Raw genomic sequence first — 23,030 nt, forward strand, 5'->3', positions numbered from 1 at the left:
GGATTAATAACAAGATTTTTTGATCAAACAACTGAGGTTGAGGGTAGGCATGTCACAGACAATGTATACTAATAGATTTTCTTTCAGAGCAGATGGAATCAAGCTGTGTGATTGGGAAAAGGAAGTCTATTAGATTGGTTACAAATCCTACGTATTAGAGGCAGGCTGTTTGCTATTTTTATCAGAGTAACTGAATTTGAATTGCCAAGTAAATTTGTCAAGTAAACATCGATCACTTGAAAATGTGAGAGTACAGAGGAAAGTTTAGTAGACTAATGTGAGCATAATTCCTAAGAAATAAGTAACAACAGTATTATTGCTAGATATAGACTTGGGCTTTCAGGAGCCCAGGATACAGTTATCGTCAAATTGCATGAAAAGGAAATGCTCTACTGTTATCATTTAGATGTGATGATAACAACTTTTGGCCTCTTGATCTATGTGTCTGTTCAATAACACTTTCTTAGTAGAAGAGTATATGGAGTCAGGATTATCTGGAATTGAATGGAAAATGGTAGTGGTGTTATTATGATACTGGTATTAAGTTTTTCTTGTGTGTTCTTCTGTAGCTCTTGGCAAATAAGTAGAAAACATTTGACATTTTATATCTTAACATTTTCATGTGATAGTGGAAGTTTGCTTTATTCTGATATCTATTACATTGATTTTTCTGTTGCTGTGTTACCAGTTATAATAATGTAGCGTATTCTTTCTTTCAGAAGACCACAGTTTATAGTAATAGTAAAGATAATGACATTGAACTAGTTCTGGATATATTTAATCAAAGATATATAAATAACACTTAGAATTTCTCAATTTGCAGGCAGCGGTCAGCACTAGGAGAATGCTTAGCTGCTTTTGCTGGTGCCTTCCCTGTGGCTTTTTTGGAAACTCATCTAAATAAGCATAATACATATTCTATCTACAACACCAAATGTGCAAGAGACCGAGCAGGTACATCCAGAACCTCACATGTGGGCATTTTAAAAGCTAAATTTCAAACAAAATAGAGTTATCTTACTCCTTGCATTCTTGCAGTTGTTTTTTTTTATTACAGCAATCCCCAATTATGGGTTTGTTGTATTGTTTTGCTAAATTGCTTGGTTACTCCTATTACACTCAGGGCTTTTGGTTCCTTTAAAAGACTGCCTCACTTTTTATGTGGCAATATAGTGCTTACAACTTTGTAATTGATGCATCAAAAGGATTTCACCCCATGATTTCATGTTGATATGTTGCAAAATAAAAAAAAAATGTTAATTAAGGAGCTATTTTTGGATTCCCCACCTTTGTTGTTGCAATATTAAGTTTATATTATATGACAATCACAAACCTATCTATATAGGTACCTACCTATGTTCTGTGATAGCAAGACATATCTTAATTAGCAGCTTAGTTCCTTATGTCTCATTTTCAATTTTGGTGTTTACAGTAGTTTTAATAGGAAATGTCAGTACATGTCAGTACATATGGGCAATATACATTCTGGCAATTTTAGGAGACAGAAGAATGGAGGCCAGATTGAGGCCCTTTCTAGGAGGGGAAAAAAGGGACCATAGAGTAGTTTCATCAGTGTCTGAACTGTGGACAGAAATAGAATCCAAGAATTTCATCTCCCATAGCCTGCACTTTCTTCTCCTTCCTTGAACCTGTAGATAAAAGTAGATAAAAGTGTTCGTCTGATCCATGTATTAAGGACTTGCAGTTTTACTTGTGCATTAACTGTGAAACCTGGCTTGGAAAAAAATGTAGAATTTTGAAGAAAAGACAAGAATTTACACTATGGCTTAATTTTATTGCAATAATTCCATTTTTGAAGCTTTAGTAAATACACTACTTTTATTTTAGAGAATGAGACTTTTGTAAAATCTGGCATAAAAATCTACTCAGTTCCAGAAAAAGCACCCTTTATCTTGCCTTAAAGTATTATCAAATGATAGATATGTGTAGAAAGAGAAGCAAATGAATGGGGGATGAAAAGACATGTGGAGATAAATATATTTTAGGTACATTTTCTTTGTCCAATGGGTTTTTTTTTTCCTAGCCCTTGACTTGCCAACTAGTGTGGATGAAGTTTGTCCAAATATTCCTTCCCTGGAGAAGCTAATGGAAGAAATTGTGGAATTGGCTGAGTCTGGTATTCGGTACACCCAAATGCCACATATTATGGAAGTGATACTGCCTATGCTGTGTAGCTACATGTCACACTGGTGGGAGCATGGGCCAGAAAATAATCTTGAAAAGGCTGAAATGTGCTGCACAGGCTTGACATCTGAGCACATGAACACTCTGTTGGGCAATATACTGAAAATCATATATAACAACCTTGGTATTGATGAAGGAGCCTGGATGAAGAGATTAGCAGGTACAGTGTTATGACATTAACAATTAGGGCATGGTTCTTAATCCACTTCATGCTGACTTCACCTAAATAATGCCAAATTAACTCTTTTCTCTTAACTTGTATTAAGTTGGAAGAGAACTAGGCCCTTATTTTTTTAATAATTTTTGCATAATATTAAGCTTGCTTAAAGGAGTGAATAAAACAGCAGTTCTTAAAAAGACAAAGAGCATATTTTAAAATAACTTATGTATTATCCTGAACTTAATACATTTCTTTCACTCAAGAGCATATGCTCACCCATATTGTAATATGTGGGTGTAATATGTGGTTTACTGAAATAAAGCAGTATACCTTGGCCACTCTTATCTGAATTTGATAGCTTTCAATTTACAAGCAGTAGGTTGCTATATAGAAGTCCTATTTGAAAGCCTGATCCGTATAGTAATTCCTACCCTACTGTCAGGTAACATTATCATCACAACATTTGAGTCTCATTCAGAGGGTTAACATCACATTAAAAAAAGCTGAAAAGATCAGTTCAAATACTGATTTTGCATCCTGGGAAATGTTTCCTCTGTTGTGTTTGTATTCAATTTCTCAATTAAGTGATCTCATGATTTTTTTTCAATGTTTATAGCCATCTTCATTGTTTTCACTACTTAAGTTCATAGGAGCCCTACACTTTCTGTCAGAACTGGAGACCTAAAGTGCTACTTACGGTGAAACATCATCCTAAGACACGGTCTCTAATCAATTGTTCAAGAATTGTGGTGTTATGCAAACAAATTAGCTTAATGCATTAACCTTTAGATGATTAGATTTACAGGAAATATGCTTTAAATGACAAAAGTAATAGATGTACCTCCGAATTTTCAGAGCCTCAGTTCAGTCCTGATCAACTGTCAAAATGCAAATATTTATCTAGTAGTTTTGAAAATGACCAGAAGAAGCTCCCTGATGACATTTCCTTTATTTTCTCCTTTTGGTCGAGGCAAAACATTTTATTAGAAAGAAGATCCAGGGGCTTAGGAAGGACTTATTAGCCTGTTATTGTATAATGTTTAAGAGATAATGAAAATGTGCTTCCCCAAGCTAAAATGGTGTAAAACAGTGGGCACCAATCTTTCTCTCAGGCTTGCCATAAATTAGCCCTGTGACCTTCTCAAATACAACTTCAATTCTCTTCTCCCTGCCAGATTTTCTTCTCTGCTTTCTGCCCTCTTCTTCTGCTCCCAGCCTGATTTTACTGCTTTGCTTCTGCTTCCTGCCCTAACTGCCATTATGCTCCCTGTCCCTTCCCCAGGCTCATGTGTACCACACACAAAAGCTGCCTGTGCCACTTATGGCATGTGTTTTATAGGTTGGCCACCCCTAGTGTACAGAATATATAGACTATCTTATGATAATAAGGCTAGTGTACTTTTGATTAATTTGGATGGCTGTCTCAACAGTGGTGAAATGAATTTCCGTGGTATGAATTTCTGGCCTTATCGAATTTAATGGAAAACTTATACTGCTATCCTTGTGGCCAGGGTTTCATACTGTTTTTTAAAATTAAATTACAAGAAATGGGAGTGTTGAGAAGAAAAAGGTTTGGATTATACTTTGTGATCAGGTATATACGATAATATCAATTGCCTTAAATAGTGTTTTCCCAGCCGATTATAAGCAAAGCGAAGCCCCAGCTCTTAAAGACCCACTTTCTACCACTGATGGATAAACTGAAAAAGAAAGCAGCAATGGTTATATCAGATGAAGAACATCTAAGAGCAGAAGGCAGAGGTGACATGTCTGAGGCTGAACTGCTCATCCTAGACGAGTTCACCACTTTGGCAAGGGACCTCTATGCCTTCTACCCTTTGTTGATCAGATTTGTGGATTATAACAGGTATGTGGAAATAATCACCTGAGTGGGTCTAGTAAAGGAAAAAACCCAAAAAACTCAGTTTGGTACATTTCTTGATGCTTTGTTGTGTGTTTTGATCTGTTTGGCACTGTTTTTAAATGACTTTACCCTAAAAGTGTTAATGTGAAATTAAAGAGACCTTGCTGGTAGTTAACTGCAGTTTTCAAAAATGTGTGTATATTTTTTTCATCTTACCTAATCTTAATGGATCATCAGACGCACCCAACGTAAAAGATTAAAACAGACACATATTGTTTTGTTTTTTTGATAGCATAATGTTGAATATTTACTTCAAAGCAAAACATTATAAGCCAGGAAGGCTTATCACTAAAGGCTTTTCCCTCCCTCCCCTCCTTATCAAATGTTAGGGCAAAATGGCTAAAAGAACCGAACCCTGAAGCAGAGGAACTGTTCCGTATGGTGGCTGATGTATTCATTTACTGGTCAAAGTCCCATGTAAGTACATTTTTTACAATGTTAGTTTTTCATTAATTGTTATGACAGGTAGACTTGTTGTTTAAGGATCAGTGACTATCCATTAAGAACCAAATTAAATGGATACATTGTCTTTTATCCTTTCCTTTTTTTCATTTATCACATTTTTTGTTGCATTAATTGGGTAAAATGAAGAGGATATAGCCCTTCAAGTGAGACAGCACACAATGTTAAACAGTAAGTTAAGCACACTGGATCATAATTCTGGGTGAATGATTCAAGGATGAGTTAATTTGTAAGAATCCCTGAATTAATATGGTAGGCCAAGTTCACTTCTGGTTGCCTGACGTGATGCGTGTCCTTTTACAGACATCTACATAATTTATTCTTTTTCCTTATAAATCATCACTGGCATTTCCTTTTTTCTTGCCTTGAGTTTAGAACATGCACTCCCTATTCTAGTTATTTATTGTTCCTGTATTAATAAGATATAGTGCTTCAGATGATGAATGCAGCACTTTTTTTCTTTGTAAAACACTAATCATGTCACTTTTTATATCTAGTCTGTTTCATCTGAGAGAAGTGAGGCCTAAGAATTCTCTGAGTTTGGGTCTCTGGTTTACTGCTAGTAATAATGATTTTAATGGCTTTTGAGGAAAGCATATATAGTGATAGACATATGTGGCTGATAGTTTCCTATTAAATCCAAGGTTTTGGCTAAGTTGGGGAATACAGAGTTGGTTTGCAGCGAAGTAACACTGCTTGTGAATTTCCTTATGTCGACTCCTGTTTATTTCAGAACACAAGAGTTTTTAGCGAGTCCTTGTCACCAGTGCAGTTTCCATTGAATTATTTCCTCATGTGCTCCCTATATTAAGACTTTAATATATAGCTACTTTAAAAATTTGTGACTCACCACAGAATATAACTGTATATTCTGCCCCCTTTAACCTATAGGCAGTTATGATGCAGCAGTTATAATAAAAGGGTTATCTATCACAGTTTTGAAGTCTAGAAGTTCTTTGAAGAGAACATATAGCTTCACCTGTAGTAAGACAATGTGATCAGTACTACTTCAGGTTTCTTTAATTTCTCATTAACGCATTTAATTTTTACACGTAATTTATGTAGTTTTAGAATTTATTCTTTTTATAAAAATTAAAGGAGTGCATTTTAGTTATTAAGCGCAGTTCTTAGCAGCTCTACGTGAAGATGTCTCATAGAAGTTCACAAGAGTTCTGTGCACAGAACAGACACAATGCCCTTCAGATTTTAAATTAGAGTAATACTTTGAAAAGTAACTCTGCATGTGACATTGTAGAATTAATGTTTTCCTCCCAGTGACCTCTGGCTCATATTTGCTAATTTACCAGTCAAGTGATGTCTTCCTATTGCCACCCCTGCAAAATTCATTCTGAGATCTCAAGCTTGATTCCTTCTGGCTTGCATACCTACAGCAAAAGCTTCTTCATTAAGAACTAAGCCATCAACTTCACTGATACATGAGCCCAAACAGAATGCAGCTCACTTTGTGTACATGAGAGTAAAAAGTAGCAAATTAGAGGAAATCTGCAGAAGGGGTGTGCAAAAAAGGCTGTATTCAATTTGGATTTGGAATCAGCCTGAATCAGGGAACAGTGATCTGAATTAATGAGTCGAATAACTGCCCCCCGATTCAGGCTGAATCCTAATAGAATATTGATTTGTTGATTTGGATCACTGTCCTCATTCAATTCAGCCAAATTCAAATCTGAAGATTTGATGCTGATTCGGCGAATCAGTGGTTTGTCCACAGACACAGCTTTAAATGTTTTTTCTACATACCTCGAGGTACCAGGTGTGGCTCATAAATGCTGCGCTGGTAGGGCAGATGGAGAGCCCCACAAGAGCGTGGGTGGGGGTGGCCCTATGTGCTTAGTGGCGGACCTGGAAGTTAACTGGAAATACTTCTGGTTCACTTTTGGATCCGCCACCAAGCGTGGGGGACCCCTCTGTATCCCCCCCCAGCTTGGCAATCAGCTGTGGGGGAACCCTGGGTGTCCCCCCACGCCCAGGAGGCACTGTCTCAGGGCACTAGGGTGACCTGCTCCTTTTAAGGGCTGGAACTGCTAGGGAGAGAGCCCTAGCAGTCAGTTGGGAGTTGTTTGGTGGTTTGGGTGAGGCTATTTGGGGAAGGAGGAGGCCTCATTGGGGGCTCACTACAATGTGGGGACCTCGGCACCAGAGAGGGCATGTCATTTGGGGTGCACAGACCCCAGTGCCAGTGAGGGCACGGCATTTTGGGGTGCACAAACCCAGGCACCAGTGAGGTGCAGCAACAGGGCTGCGGAGAGCCCAGAGAGAGGACAAGGGGACCAGTTACAGCAAGGCCTAGACAGAGTTCTGATTTGATTTGGAGAGATTAAAGTCTCCTGATTAGATTCAGATTCAGAGATTTGGGCACTGAATTGGGTCAAATCTCTGACAAGTTGAATTGGCAACTGAAGCTTTGCACAGCCCTAATCTGCAGTAAGGAGAGACTGTGCGCACATAGGAAATTCATACGCAGCAAAGAACTGTCATCTTTTCCTAGATTATCCCTGTCTGTAATATCAGTCATATAAGATTTTAATGATGTGATTATACAGTATTTCTGTATTTAGAAGTATTTTGTGTAAATCTGAGTAAAGAGTCTAATAAGAATACCTCTCCGTGCAGTGAACTACCATTTTGTCAATTAGCATTTGATCCAGAGAAAACGTTAAGAGTGTTCATAAATTTAACTATGCTAGTTAAATGGGATTTCTTGTATGCAAAGAACTTTCCTGGATTGAGACCTTAGATATTACCATTCTCAGTGATTTTCATTATAGAAAAGCCTAAGACTGACAGATTTACTAGTAATATATTATATCAAGGCAACTTTAAAAAAAAATCTAATTTTAATGTCGTTAGTTTTTTTTTTTTTAAATTGACATTCTGCAGTGTAAATGGAAGGAAACAATCATTAACATGATCTAATTCAGGTTTGAAATTGAAAGTGAATTAGTTTACAATTCATTGTAATAATCTACCATAGTTTGCTTATGTTAAGGCTTTTTTATGAAGTTTAAAAAGTTTATTTGCCTGTAGGGTAGGCAGTGGAGTATGGGAAAGGTAATTATATGTTCAGTGCCATAACTAATTAGCTTCATACCTTCAAGGGCACAAAATTAGCTATGTATTTTGTTGTTGTGTTATGCACATTAAATGGCGTATTTTGAAAAAAAATCTTCTTTTTTTCAAATGCAGTGTTTGCTATAAAACAAATGAAAATAGCCAAAGTATATATACTTTTTTATTTTTAATGCTGTATAATTAAATTGCTGTCTAATGAATCGAAAATGTGAGCAATTGCCTTGGTATTTTTTAATCTATCTGTACAGTTCAATTGTATCTTATAATTATATCTAGGAGAAATAGTAAAAATATTTTGAGAAGTCTCACATATGTTTTTAAATGAGTTTGCAACATTAGCATCTATCATTGTGTAAACACATTTTTCTCTCATGAATGCTCACAGGGAGTGAATTTTAAGATGAATGCATTCTAGCATTCATACTGGAAGTCTTATATTTTATGTGGGGCTGGCTGCTGTTTTGCAGTGGAGTGACAGTACTCTAAATATTGCTCATCAGAACCATGACACACGAGCAATTAAATAAGTCAGATAAAGATACAGTGCACCTTTCACAGCTAAGACCATCTTTACTAATGCATTTCTTTTTTTGTCAGTGGGTGGAGGGATGACTGAGAATTGTTGGGCACTTAATGCATTCATGTACTTTCATGCTCTTCTTTTCAGCTACCGCTTCTGAAGAGCTTTCTTAGCATCTGCCTAGAAAGTTTTGGTTCATATTTTATATATATGTCATTCCTTTGGGTTCTTTGCCAGTATCTCAGTTTTCCTTATCTGGTATTCAAAGATATATAAAATCCTTAAAGCATAAAAAATATTGCCTAGCATAGATGCAAGCTGGATATATATATCCAGTATCTTCATTTTATATGCTCAAAATATGTATCATCTGATTTTTATTTAATGTAAGAGCATAAGAATCACAACATATTCCTGATAATCCATTACAATCTTACAGCCTATAACCTTGTAGAATCTAGAGCTGTCATTAACTCATATATATTATCTAAGAATTGTACAGACTGATTCCCCATATATTAATAAAGTGCTTTTAACTGAAGTCTCCTGTGTAACATTTCAGAATTTCAAAAGGGAAGAACAGAACTTTGTGGTACAGAATGAAATCAACAATATGTCTTTTCTTATTACTGACACCAAATCTAAGATGTCCAAGGTATGCTAGAATACACTGTTTATGTATTGCTGTCCCAATAACTTTATAAGGGTTCCTTCCCTTTTATGATTCAGCTTTGTTAAGCCATAAAGGCAGGCCCAATTTTTATAATCCCTTAAATTCAGTGTTGCTGGGAACTTTCTGGGTCCTGCCATTTAAGATATCCCCAGTACTATACATGCCATATTTTGCTGCTCTCATGGCTTAGCTGGAGTGGTTGGAAGAATCAAGGCTATCTAAAAGCTGTTCGTGTGCTCTGTCACGTGCTGTACACTGAACAGTAGTTGACTTAGACCAATCAGCTGATATTACATTTGATTCAGAATTTTTTTTCAGTCCAAACTGTGGACCTCCACAGAGTTTTGGTAAAGAAATGAGGTAGGATTATGGGTCCCTGATATATTATGTGTCTACTACAGTGAGCAAAGTTAAAACATATTCTTTAACCGTTTGTCGATATAAAAATGTATTTTCCCCCATTTCTAGTGTTGTTTCCCATACGTATAGGAATAGCTGTAGTTATGAGTATGCAGACACAAGAATAGTCATGAAAACTGGGCACAGTCTTGGCGCAAGGGTAGAGGAAAGGAATTTAAAAAAAATGGTATAAAACCACCTCATCTCCACCATCTTGAGTCTGTGCCTAGCAGAGCTCAAAAAGGCTCCAGAAACATAGTCCAAAGGAAGTAAATGTATGCCATTCAAGATATAAGTTAATCACTAGCTGGTTGTGGTCAGGAAGAACACTACATCAGTACAGGAGGCAGGGCTTTTACAGCGGTCAGTCCACAGCTGTGAAATGAAGCCCTGTAGGAGGTAAGAATTGCCTCAGACATTACAAGTTTCCACACCAGGTGCACTTCTATGACTACTTCAATTACAAACATGCATACCACAGATGATGTTAAATACATAAAACCCATTTTTACCAGAATGGCTCTCATGATTTTATTGGTGAGCAAAAATTAAATGGCACAAATGAAGCAGGCATGAGAAACAATTAATACATTGACATTATGTGGTGGTGACGGCACCATATTATGTCAGTTCATGGTGGTGAGATTTTAGATGGTGACCTGAAAAAAAACAAACTAAGTTTCACCTTTTCCTTTCCTCCCAAAAATTTCATCTCTGGAAGTCGGGCATTTTTCTCAGTGGCCCATTGTAGAGTCTTCAGGGAAACAGACTACCAAACTAGATGGACCATTAATCTAATTCATTGTTACAAGGCCTCTTCCCCTTGTTTGTATGCCTCTTGATGACCTCCTTCAGATTCTGTCCCACTTCACTGAATATAAAATTCATTTATATACTCTTTTCTAGTCTGTTATCCACTCCTGGTAAGGCTTCTCTGCTCACCCCCAGGGTGCCCAATTGGGTGTGCTGCTATCTAGGAAACTAGAATGTGTGGCTTTCTACCTTAGAGGTATGTAGAACCCACAATACATCAGTGATAGGGAGGTGAAGGGCAGGGCTCAAGACGGGCCAAGCTGTGTAGTGTGACAGGGGCCAGAGGCAGGAAGGAGTTGCAAAAGTGAGGAGAAAAGATAAATTAGTTCAGTGACCCCTTCCTAGGTTATTCACTGTGGGAGATGGTGGAGGATTCACTGTGGGAGATGGTGGAGGCTAAACCAGGAGTGCAGCCAGATTGGCATGAAGATGGGCATGGGCAGATCCAAAGTGGTTGATTGCCTCAGGTTGGGTGCTGCAAGTGGCTGAAGTGGGTCCTTCCCTGTTTGTTTCTGTATGTTGAGGCAGTGGCAGCCAGCTCCTAGCACTCAGGAAGCGGCAGTTACATTCCTGTCCCCGTCTACCCACTGGCTAGGTACAGTACTGTGGAGGAGGATCTGCAGGTTATGGTGGCCAAGAGGGGTGGGGGAAATAAGTAGAAGGGACTTCCTGAACTTTGAGGGGCCAGATGGGGGCCACAGGCACCAGGGGGCTTTTGCAGGGAGGAGAGGCTGTGGGGTGAGGATGGGCTGTGGGTCATCATGTGGGTGGGGGTAAGGGGCAGATTGGCGTGCAGGGAGCAGGTCTGTCTGTGGCCAGGCTGGAGGTTAACACTATACTCCCCTGGCACCAAGTGGCTGTCCTACTGTGGAGGTGGCAGTGAGGACCACCCCCAGTCATGTTTGTTTTCGCTAGGATCATAAACAAAATAATATAGTCCTAGGCCCCTAGCATATTAGTGAAGTTTCTAGTTTCTTTGTAGTAGAAAAATTTGCACTGTTATGTGATGATGGACCATGCCATCTGCACCCTCTTTTTCAAAATCCTAGATCCAGCCATACATTAAGTCAAACAGAAAACATAAATTATAATAGCAAAGTTGCTGAAGGTAAACAAGTTTACTCAGAAATTTTGGGCTAAAATCTGTTCTCAGTTGCATCTGTGCCACCACACTGGCTATACTGGAGCCACAGTTGTTTAAAGTATGAAAAGGTTTTGCTGGGAACAACCTATTTATGATGCTGTAGGAGCATCAGTGTGTGTTAATATGCCGGCATGATCTCTGACCAAATGGAATGGGAAGCCATAGTTTTCATCTTTAATGTTAACTTTGATTCAGTCAACATCTTAATTTGGGCAAAACAGCATGTTCTAGTCTAAGTATCCTTGCTAGCCAGTTAAATAAATTTGACTTAAAAGGACTTTTTGAAGAACCCCAAAATCTGTTAGTTAACATGGAATTTAACTAATCAAGTTGCATTTTCATATAATAAATAAGTCATGCAAACACAAAAACCCAAAGGCTTATTCTTCCATGATACTCTTGATGTGGATTAATCTTTCAACAGGTAAAGGCTATTGAATTCTTTCCTTTAAATTGTGCATGTCCAACCTCACATTGCACATAATTCTTTGAAATGCCAGACATGTCCTTGTTTTTCTCTACATTGCAAAATCGCATCAAACAAAAGCCATCACAATTCCACTTCTTGATTTATTATTATTAAAATTCTACTCACCATTTATATAACACTGACACACTCCAAGTGTGAAATTAATGTTACCTAATTAATTTCTAAAGCATCCTATAGTGAGGAAACTGTAAAGACCAAATTCTGATCCCCTTTACATGTTTCCAAGAATCTGCTTTTTTTTTTCTTTTTTCTTTTTTTTTTTTTTTACTGATGCTGCCTTTCAAACTGGAACTTAGTGCTGTTCTAAACTATGGTGATTTAATCACGAAATTAATTTTTTGTGTACATCATGGAAGCATCATAGAGTAGATGAATGTAGAGTTCAGGGTCAACAGGCAAAAGAGTTATAGGAAAAAATGGCAATAATATGAAAAAAAAAGAATAAAGAGGGGGGCATCAGTGGTAGACCACTGAAGCCTTACCTTAACCTCACATTTAATGCAGGATAGGGGCATACAGGGGTTGGAAATCATAAATGTCACGTTTGGGAACAGGAAAGAAGTAGGAGGACAACTGGAATTCTTGAAGAACAGGGAAAGAGACACAAATATGGAAGGAGAAAACAGAGAATGTGATAAAATCAGAAAGCAGTTACTGAGAAAAGGTGTTGACTTATAGTGGCAAGCAAACCATCATGATATTCTGAGCAATGATTTTGGATAGAGGGGGAGCAGCTGGATAGGTGATGATAAATTGTGAGAAATATGTACCTATACAAAAATATAAGCGAAATTATTTGTGCAGAGACAATTATTTAATGTTAGGTTTCTGATTGCTCCGTTCAATAGGCAGCTGTTTCTGATCAGGAGAGAAAGAAAATGAAGCGAAAGGGTGATCGCTATTCTATGCAGACTTCTCTCATTGTAGCAGCCCTGAAGAGATTACTGCCCATTGGATTAAATATTTGTGCACCTGGAGACCAGGAGTTAATTGCACTGGCTAAAACCAGATTCAGCATGGTAGGTGAATTAAGACTGCTTTTTGTTTCTTCTAAGTTCTGGGGTAAATATTCTCTATTCCTGTAACAGACCCCTTGACATGAGATTTCCCTGTTTCCTCTGCCGTCCCAAAGCCCAAACAATCATTTACCTGACTAACATTGAGTTTGGAGCATGGGATTGTGTTTTGTTTTGTCCTGAAATGGTTTAAATAGAACTCAGTTTGGAACTGAGAAATATGTACCTGTACCTGATATTCTAAAAGGTGAGGTTTACCCTAACTCTTTTCCTGGGGTTGTATATTTTGTTTAAGCAACTTTCCCAGCCTCTGGGAATTTTCACATAATGGTCTTATAAGTTGCTATTTGTAAAATATTCCTTTTTTGGTCATAGAAGGAAATGGGCTTCTGAAAACTGCACTAAACAGATTTAAAATATAGCTGGATTTTAAGTAAAAGAAATCTCAATTCTAGGGTGGACCATACATTGTGTAGTGGTGCGAGGGCAACAAAGAGTTCCTCCTGTTATCTATAATGACAATTATTATTTGGACAAAGGCTGTATTGGTAATTGTGATAATGTAGATTATTTTTCAATATGCTGAATTGCCATGGTTGAATGTAAATGTGAATGATGGGATCATAACCAAGAGCTAGGACATGTCTACCTATAGCCAGGTAACATAAATGTTACAGCCTTAGTTTAACTTCCAGTTTAATGCAGTACAGGACCAGACAAAAATCTAGTCTTAACACAGGCAATAACTTTATTTAACTATGTGCTCTATAAAGTGCGCATGATGCATTGTTTTTTTCCTTGACAGAAAGACACTGAGGATGAAGTTCGGGATATTATCCGTAGTAATCTTCATTTACAGGGCAAGGTAATTTAAATGCAGTATTTATGCTGCTTCATTTTCTTCCATATAACTAACAAATCTTTTGATTATTCGGGACAGCCAGTGTGTACTTGTAATACCCTCTCTCTGTCAAGTTTCGTTGTCTTCTCAGCAGATGCTTAGGAAATAAAGGACTTGTGTTTCCATGTTATTTCTAAATTACACATCACAAAAAATTGAGCTAATTTGTTCAAAATGACTACTTGAAAATGTTCTGTCAGAAATTTTAGATTAATTACTAGCTGCTGTAGTTATATTGATAAAACACATGGCCTGTAAATAAATCCCTTATGGTATGCATTATTTTTATCACACTGACACCTCTAATGATGCAGTGTAAGATGATGTGATATGCTCACAGTGACAGCAGCAAGAGATTTAAACAGCATGTTTATATTTAACTTGCCCTCCAGTAGTGGGGCCAGAATCTGCAGAATGTTCAAGAACCATCATTTCACAAGAGCTAGCCCTTAGGGGGATACTTTCAGTCTAAAGGATTCCCTGGAGTGGTGAAGAACTGTCGCAATGACTCTACTTTGTCCCTGTCCATATATTAGGAGGGACTTATAGCTCGAGTGCAATGAACTCCATCCCTTCTTGCCTCCCAAGGGAGAAGCTACAAATTGCTCTGTGGTATAGCAGCCTTGGAAATGCATTGAATTGTGTTTGGAGCTGGACCTATACATGGAAATCCCACAAGTGGCATAAATTCACTTTGCATCACTTAAAGGAATAGAGAATTAGGCCTGCTGAGTTGGAAGGATTTGATTATTTTAATGCAAACTCTGCTGAAGGGAAAATACTAGCGTTTGCATCATTTTTGATGCAATGATATGGGGTACATTTTGAAAACCATTGAAATGATATTATAAACCTTGAATCATTTTTTCAAAAGTGACTTTAGCATAAGTATAGGTGGGTGAGTGGACCACAAGCCCTGTGCACTTCCTGAAGTAGAGAGGGACATCATAATCATGGATTCTGGTTTTTCCTGATTATAAAATCACAAATTCTCTGATAAAAAATGGCAAATTCTTTAATAAAAAACCCACAGTCCATGATTAAAATTAAAGGCTTCCCATAGCCCCTCAGCCCTGCGTGTGCCTCTCACCCCCCCCCCCCAGCCTTCCTGGTGCCCCTCGCCCCTGAACCCACAGCTCCTGCTCCCCGAGTCTTGCAGGAGAAGGCCCCAAGCTGCTATCCACAGCCCCTGCTCCCCCCTGCTGCAGGGGCAGGGGCAAGGGCAGGGCCATTGGCTCCCCACTGCTGTACACACTCCTGAGGGGGGCAGGGGTGACCCGTGCCCCCCCAGATCTGTGCCTGAGGCAAGTGCAAGCTGTGGGCATGGGCTCTTGCCCAGCTTCCCATCCCCCAGGGCCTCTGCAGCCTGGCAGGCATAGCCCAGCGCAGCAGGGGAAAGTAAAGCTGCGCAGAGAAGCTGCTTGCTGCTACAAGCTCCCCACTGCCCTGGTGATGCACTTTCTGAACATACTACTGCTTTGAGGGGCACAACCCCGTGCTGCTGCCCTCAGTACATCCCCCCATGTAGGAGGTGTCTTGCCAGGGCAGTGTGGAGCTCACAGAGGTGATCAGCTTCTCTGAATGGCTCCAGTGCTTCCTGCCACTCTGTGTTGTACTAGCTGGGCTGTGGAAGCCCTGGGGGAGGGAAGCACTGAGGGCAACAGCACAGGGTTGCAACTCTCACTGGAGTGGTATGTGCAGGGGGCACGTTGCCAGGGTAGTGGTGAGCTCACAGTGGTGAGGAGATCCTCATGCAGCCTCACTATTCCCTGCCACACCAGGTTGTGCCTGCTGGGCTGCGGAGGCCCTGGCTGGGAAGCAGGGTGGGAGCCCATGCCTGCAGCCTGCGCCTGCCCCACAGACAAAGCTGGGGGATGCATGTCCCCCTTGCACCCCAGGAGTGTGTGTGGCAGTGGGGAGCTGGTTTTCCCCCTTCCCCAGACAAGTCACCCATGGCCCCATCCTGCTCCTTGCTGGGGCCTGCAGCTGTGCATTGCAGCCCCAGGCCTCAAGCCCCAAGCACTGCCCAGCTGGGCAGCAGCCCTAGCCTTGCCCAGCTCCCTCCCTCCCTTCCTACAGGGGCCTCAGTCCCCCACTTTCCACCCCACTTACCTGCTGGAGCTGCTCTGCAGTCTGCCTGGGGCCATGTGCATGTCCCTGCATTTGGCACCTCCTGTCTTACCACTTTCCTCCCGCTCCCTCCCAGCTCCCTGCAGGCTGGAACTCTGCCAGCCTGTAGGGAGCTCATTGCAAAATGGCGAAATCCACATTTTCCTCCAGTTAAGAGTAAAATCCTCAGTTTACTCTGTTTTTCCATAGGGAAAGGAAAACCTGGATCCCTGATCATAATAGAGTGAGGTGTACTTCACACTTCCATTCTCCAGATCCAGCCCCAGCTGGGGAAAGGTGCAGCAGTGTGCCAGTGAAGGGTGGTCTGGGAAATGTAGTTTCTCCTGTAGGGGTAGATTCCACCTAATTTTTTGCCATGGAAAACCATTGTTTTTTGGCCACTCCACATGGTTGGCTGGCAAAACATAAGGTCATGTCTTTCTTCATCAGTACTGATCCTTCAGCTGCTGCTTGTGTGTTACCACTGCTTTTAGGTAACTAATTGTGTCAGTTATTTTTTGGAAATGGGGGGCTTAAGCTTCTTACTTATTTAAGTGATTTTGAAAATTTTATCTGAAATCTTTCTTTCTAACAATATTTTTGATCTAGTTGGGGATGGTACTGCTTTAAGCAGGGGGTTGGACTAGATGTCCTCCTGAGGTCCCTTTCAACTCTAACTTTCTATGATTCTGTGATTTTAACCTTGGCCTATATAGTTTGTAGAGTACGGAAACATGATATAAGATTGTGTGGATTTTGAAAGCACACAAGAATGTATTCTTCAATACTAACAATACAAATTAAATGCTCGTGAAATATTGCAAATATCCTGGAAAGGTTTGATATCTAGTCACCATGCACAGTTACCAGCCCTCCTGCCAGTTTAAACTTAGGAAATGATACCATTACAATAAGAAATTCCCTAGTTCCCAAAAAGGCCAGTTTGGAGAAAAAGGGGAAAAATGCCATGGAGATCTTTTGTAAAATGTATACACAACTGTTGTTAAATAACGTACTCAGCAGATTTCAGATATGCCTGTTTACTATGTACTTTCATGCATAAAGCTAAAGCATTGTCTTTCCCCAATGAGAAGAGGTACTTCCATCCTGACATTTTCTCTTCATACACCCTGTCATTCTGCAAGCCATTCAGTTTTAAGTTTTGCTCATTTCATGCTGCTTTTAAGCACTCAGTCTACCATTTTAAGTACTTTTTGTTTTTTCAATTTCCGGTTAATTTCTTTTGTGTTGTATTCTGTATAGCCCCATTAAGATGTTTGTGTCTGTTACTGCTTCACTGCCTTAGGATAATGACACTTAATACCTTGACCTGTGCCTGTGCTTTCACTGAGGAAACTTCATTTCCTTAAAGTCTGGTGGTGTTCAGCAGCACAGTGTCCTCAGTTTAAAACACGTGGCAATAAAATTATTTCTTGATTTTTCAGACTAAAGAAATCCAAGCTTGGCTTACTGAATAGCAAGAAAATAACTCCAGTGAAAAACCCTTCAAGTATAAGCATTTTAAGTGTAAATTTATAAAACAGAGGATGCCATGTAGATTATACCTGTGCGATCCTATGCTCAATATAACTAATATTCTAAATGAATATGTATCTGTCTTCTCTTGCCACTGCACGCTTCATTTTCAAACCTGCACATGAAAAATGAACATTTACCATTTTGACTGCAAATTGATTAAAATAGTATCTAAATGTAAAAAAATTCATTCTCAACTTTTTGTTTCCTGTGGTCTAAAGAAGTGTTTTTTGTGAATCCTCAAGCCCTGTAACATGTTAAACATTGATGTTAGGTTAAAATATATTTATGCTATAATTTCATTAATATATACTTTTAAATAAAACATATGAATGAATGGCATGATGCTAATCACACTAAAGTGTATTTTCAGTTTTAAAAAACAAAACCTTTTTATTTATTTATTTATAACTCAGATCCCTGACACTTAAACACATTCCTGTATGGGTGAAGTTGTTAGTTTCACCTGGCTCTCGTAAAGCCAAAATATCCCATTTGCTTTCTGGGAAACTTCCTCTGGAACAATAAAGTTCTTGTTTTAAAAAGTAGTAGATACTTTTGTCCAGTTTCTCCCCTGAAAATGCTCTAAAGCCATGCCAAGACACATGCATAGTTGCAGAGTACTTTTAAAGTGTCCAGTCACAAAAAAATTATCCTCTTCAAATGAGGTATCAGATGAAGGTGCTTTAGAGTGCATTAAGGAACGTTTGTTCCCTAAAGTTAATTTTTGGCATTATCAGGGCTGGGCTGCTGCAAAGCCCCCATGCCTCATGGCCCTTCCCCACCCCCCTTGCCCCACCTGGGATATAGGGGGAGCCAGGCTGGGCCATGAGGCAGGGGGGCTCTGATTCCCACCCCCGGCTCAGGCCAAACCCCAGCTAGCATCTCCTGCTGCTGGCTTCTGCTGACAGCCCTGGGCTTGAGGGAAAGAGGTCAGGGGTAGGGGGTGGGGAGGAGGGGATGTGGGGCTGGAGAGAGGGGCAGCTTCTTGGCTGGGGAAAGGGGTTGCTCCTTGGTGTTCTGCTTGCCTGCAGGCAGGCTTCCCCCCCCGCCAGGCAGGCTTTCCTCCCCCAGCTGAACATCTGTTGTGTCATGGCAACTCACTCATGTAAATTGCCATGAGTTAGATTAGGGACCTGAACATCTGTCAGTGCCCTTGATGTCACTTTCAGTACTCACTATAACATTGTTCAGTCCATTGTATTTACCTCCCATTTAAATGTCATTTATTGTCTAAATCATTTCACATTTGTAATCTGCATGGTTTGAGAACCATCTTAGTTAAGTGTTTTGCTTTGTGTTACATTTTGTCTTCTCCTGTCTTCACCCTGTTTCTGTCTTTCCTTGCATGCTCAGTACCAAAACTTTTTTTTCAAGAAACTGATGACAAAACTCACTTTCATTTTGACATGGATGAAGATCAAGTCACCAAAATGTTTCTCCAATCATGTTAATTCAAGCCTTGACGTGTCTGCCACTCACATCCATAGAAAGCTACATATACAGAAAAGCTCTGCCCTACTAGAAAGTGGTGGGCCCTCTGTTCAAAAGATGTTGCTGCCTGTGATTAAAAAGTCCTTTGTGGATTATCCTTTCATGATGATCCAATCAAATACTCACACCAGGACTGTGGATATGAAAGCTGTTAAGAAATGGAAAAGCCTAAAAGTAGAAAGGATACCTGCCATTCCTGGCTTTCTAGTGTGCAATAAGCTATTACTGACTGACTGTGTAAGTTTATAGTAATTTTTAGCACTTCTTTAATCCATAGATTGTAAAGTGCTTTGTTGAGATGAATAAGCATTATTATCCCCATTTTAGTCACATACTAAGTGGCTTGACTAAAGGGACACAAAATCAATGGGTGGATCAGGAGGAAAATTCAGGTCTCAAAGCTCCTAGTAAAATGTGAGATCCATTTTTTTATGCTGTTTTACTATTGTCAGTACTACTGGCATAAAAAATGATCACAGTAATAGCACAGTGTTCTTAGCTACATCCTGATCAAAAGTAAAGTTCAGTTACTAATTTTGGTAAAATTGAAATGCGGAAAATTATTCCCTTTAAACTTTAAATAGAAAAATATTGAAGGGAATATTTTTGCCTTATACAGCCAGGCTACAGTAATAAATGTGGCATTTTTAATTTTCTTTTCTTAACATTTTATATTTTTTACTAGCAGACAGTGAAATTTGGATCACTGATGTCATCTTAGAAATTTGCCAATAAGGATAAGAAGGATAAAAATCAGGATAATAAATCTAATAAGTCAGAAATCTTTAATCCTGTTCATGACTAATATACAAAGACTAGAAATAGTCATAATAAAAACCAGTATAGTTGTAGGAATGCCAAATGTAAAGAGCAATTTGAACGTTCTTTGTATAATGATTGGGCATATGTATATTAAAATGTATATTTCGTATACATAGAAAACTACGTAGTAGCTTGGTGTATATCTTCTGTAAAAATGCTTTTCTACTTCAATGTTGGCAGTGTCTAGTGCGCCCCTGACAAGGCTTCCTTCTTTCCTTAATGCCTCTGTAGTTCTCTTTAAGTGTTCAACACATCTTCAACAAGCTATTCCTCAAGTAGCCCTATCTGTATGTATCCTTCCTTTGCTTTCAAATGAACAGTACCACGTTAAAGAAATTTCAACTGCGCATTTTGGACACTCAAAAGGAAAGAGTTAGCAAAACAAAATCATCTGCTGCCTTAGAAGCATCCTCATTAGTACTTAATAAACTGCTGTACCCTTTTGTTTCAATGCTTGTTTAGTTCTTATGTGAATTCTTTTATTCCTGCAGCTTGAGGATCCTGCCATTAGGTGGCAGATGGCCCTTTACAAAGATTTACCAAACAGGACGGAAAATACCTCTGATCCGGAGAAGACAGTGGAAAGAGTTCTTGATATAGCTAATGTACTTTTTCATCTGGAACAGGTTAGACTTTTCTTTCTCATAGCAGAAAGTGTTTAGAATTGCAGGCAATATGTCACGGTATTAACCAAGGATTTTTGTTTGTTTTTAATAATGTTTTTTTCCCCCTGGGGTTAACCCTTCTTATGGTATGGCCCTTATCTTAGTAGACAGAAAACATCATGATTCTCTTATTATTTGTTACAACATCAACAATTGCTTAACTGGAAAAGTAGTAAGAAGCCTGACGAAGGGTGTTTGTGCCTGAAAGCTTGCAAAGAAGAATTTTTCCAACTATTTGAGTTAATCTCAAAAAGGAATATTGGATTTACTCAAAGAACCTTGTCTGCCTATGTCCTTAGATCAACATGGCTACAATCTATACCCCTAAAAGCAGGTGTTTTGAAATTTTAAATCTGTTGTGGTGTCATTTAGCTAGCACCATGTAATCACGTAGCTGTCTGTACCATCTCTATTGCTGCTGGTTTGCCATAATTTTAAGAAGACTAGATTAAATAATAAAATATACAATTTAATAGCAAATATTTGGGCAATTTGAAAACAATGATGTTGCTGTTATTGTTGTTAGTATTGTTGCTATTATTATTATTATTAATACATCTGGCCATTCAAATGTCATACTGTAGTTGTAGCAATCTAATTACTGTAAATTGTTTTTAAAAATTACATTTAATGAAGGAACAAAAGTAAAGAATACTTACAAAATGAGCCCGAGAAAAAATGTCCACAATTAAAAGGTAGAAAGTGGCTTGTATTGTCCACATTTAAAAGGAAGAAAACCCTTGCTCATCTGGAAAGACTGACAATGCTAGCTATGTTCTGATAATCGGTTGTACAGCAAAGTATGAGTCAATAAGTAGGTTTTAAATTCACTCTGGCTGGTACAGAGATGCAAGCTGCAGTTCTAAGTGCTAGTTTGACCACCTGCCATCATTTCTGCCAGAGTCTTTCATTTCTCTCAGGGCATATACAGATGCTACACTTAGATTGACCCAACTAGGGTTCAGCTGACCTAAGTCCTGAACTGTGCACAGGTTCTGGGACGTTTCATCAAGCAAAAAAATGGCCATCTGATGTAATTTAGTTCATCCACTTGCAGACCTTACACTTAGAGTGAAAACAGACATTGTCCAACTTTAAACATTTTTAAAGAGACACAAATGCTGAGAAAATAGACGTTCTTACCCTTCATTGTGGCACATGACAGGAAAATCAGTGGCACGACAAAACATAGTAATAGACTCTGCCATTTTATTGCTGCTGACATCTATTGCCTTGTGGCACTTTCCCTGCTTAGCCAGCCCCAGGGTTCTTGAGCAGTGAGGAAAGCAGGGAAATCATATTGCTCCTTGTTCCTCACCATCAAGGGCCGGACAAGGGGCAACATGTGTTTTGGCCAGTAAAGCAGATCAGTTATGCTGTGACATACCATGGCACAGCTGATGTGGCAGTGTCTATATCTAGTCTTAGATGGACCTAACAACAGTAAGGTGGATCTAAGTGCTGATCTGTACAGTTTCCAGGAGGTTAGATCAGGCAAAAAATGGCCCACCCAATCTAACTTTAGTTCACCTAGGAGATGAACTACCTAGACCGGGTTAACTTGTACCTGATCTTACCTGAACATGTGTACCAGCTCAGCCCTAGACAGATAAGCTCCCCAAACCCCTCCTGTGAACCCATTAACTACCCCCACCTTGACTTAAATCAGGCACGTTCCAGGCACAGCTCCCAGTAGGAGCAAATTTGTACATACACAGGACCTGATCTATGATCATGTGGCTTAAAGTGAGCCACATGATTGTAAATTGGGTCCAAGGAACCATATGTACATGTTCAAATCATGGTCCCAGGGATGGAAAAGCCCAGCTGTTCATAGCACAGTGTCAGGGCTCTGTTTTCCCTTCCCTTCCCCGATTGACTTGGCTGTCATTAGCTGTTCCCCCTCTCCCCCCCAAATACCCACTGCAGTTGCACTTTTGTCACTTTTTTTATAGGTGTGTTTGAAAGTCAATAAAACCAGGGTAAATGCTGTCAGTTTGTTAGGAAAGGAGATTCAGATAATGAGGACTCTCATCATTGGCATTTTGTTGTACTTTCCGTGGATCCTTTATTCTTGTCTTAACTGAGTCATTTCACTGAGGTGAAGTGTTATACTCTGATAAATTAGTATGAACTGGTATTATGGATTTCCATTTCTCGGTCTGTTTCCCTAAGATATCTGTTAGATTTTTTCCAATCCAGAATTATAAAACTATTAAACCTTCCACCAGCAGAGGCTTGATGCCATTGGCTCAATACCTTTATTCCTCAGACAATCAGAGCCATGTCCAGATGAGTGTGAATGTTTGGTTCCCCAGGGACAAATAACAGCATTGCACTTTGCACTGCAGCTACTTGTCCTCAGGGAACACCCATGCCATGCACATTTTGGCAAGTTACTACAGGGGCAGTAGGGGAGCCTGGAGTCAGCACTATGCTGGCCACAGCAGCCTTACCTGGGGTTCTGGGAGCCTCCTGGGGCTGCACCTGTGGCACTGCTGCTGTGTGGAGCCTGGCTGGCAACTACCCAGCTCCGCTTTTCAGCAGCGTGTGCAGCCCATGCATATGTTACTCCATTTGGGTTTTTTCCTGTGGGTTTTTCTGGCC

At 39.4% G+C, this 23,030-nt stretch overlaps 1 protein-coding gene across 1 annotated transcript in view; it reads left to right on the forward strand.

Annotated features, from left to right (window-relative positions):
• RYR2 (ryanodine receptor 2) overlaps positions 1–23,030 on the forward strand; it is an 830,495-nt gene that overhangs the window by 671,721 nt on the left and 135,744 nt on the right. The window contains exons 65-72 of the mRNA XM_090044772.1: positions 824–954; positions 2,045–2,365; positions 3,992–4,232; positions 4,619–4,706; positions 8,924–9,016; positions 12,729–12,899; positions 13,702–13,761; positions 20,250–20,384. Coding sequence (XP_089900898.1) covers positions 824–954; positions 2,045–2,365; positions 3,992–4,232; positions 4,619–4,706; positions 8,924–9,016; positions 12,729–12,899; positions 13,702–13,761; positions 20,250–20,384 — 1,240 coding nt within the window. The remainder of the gene's footprint in view (positions 1–823; positions 955–2,044; positions 2,366–3,991; positions 4,233–4,618; positions 4,707–8,923; positions 9,017–12,728; positions 12,900–13,701; positions 13,762–20,249; positions 20,385–23,030) is intronic.

Source organism: Crocodylus siamensis, chromosome 1 (genome assembly GCF_052110815.1).
Source record: "Crocodylus siamensis isolate JL-2025a chromosome 1, ASM5211081v1, whole genome shotgun sequence".
Taxonomy (NCBI): Eukaryota; Metazoa; Chordata; order Crocodylia; family Crocodylidae; genus Crocodylus; species Crocodylus siamensis.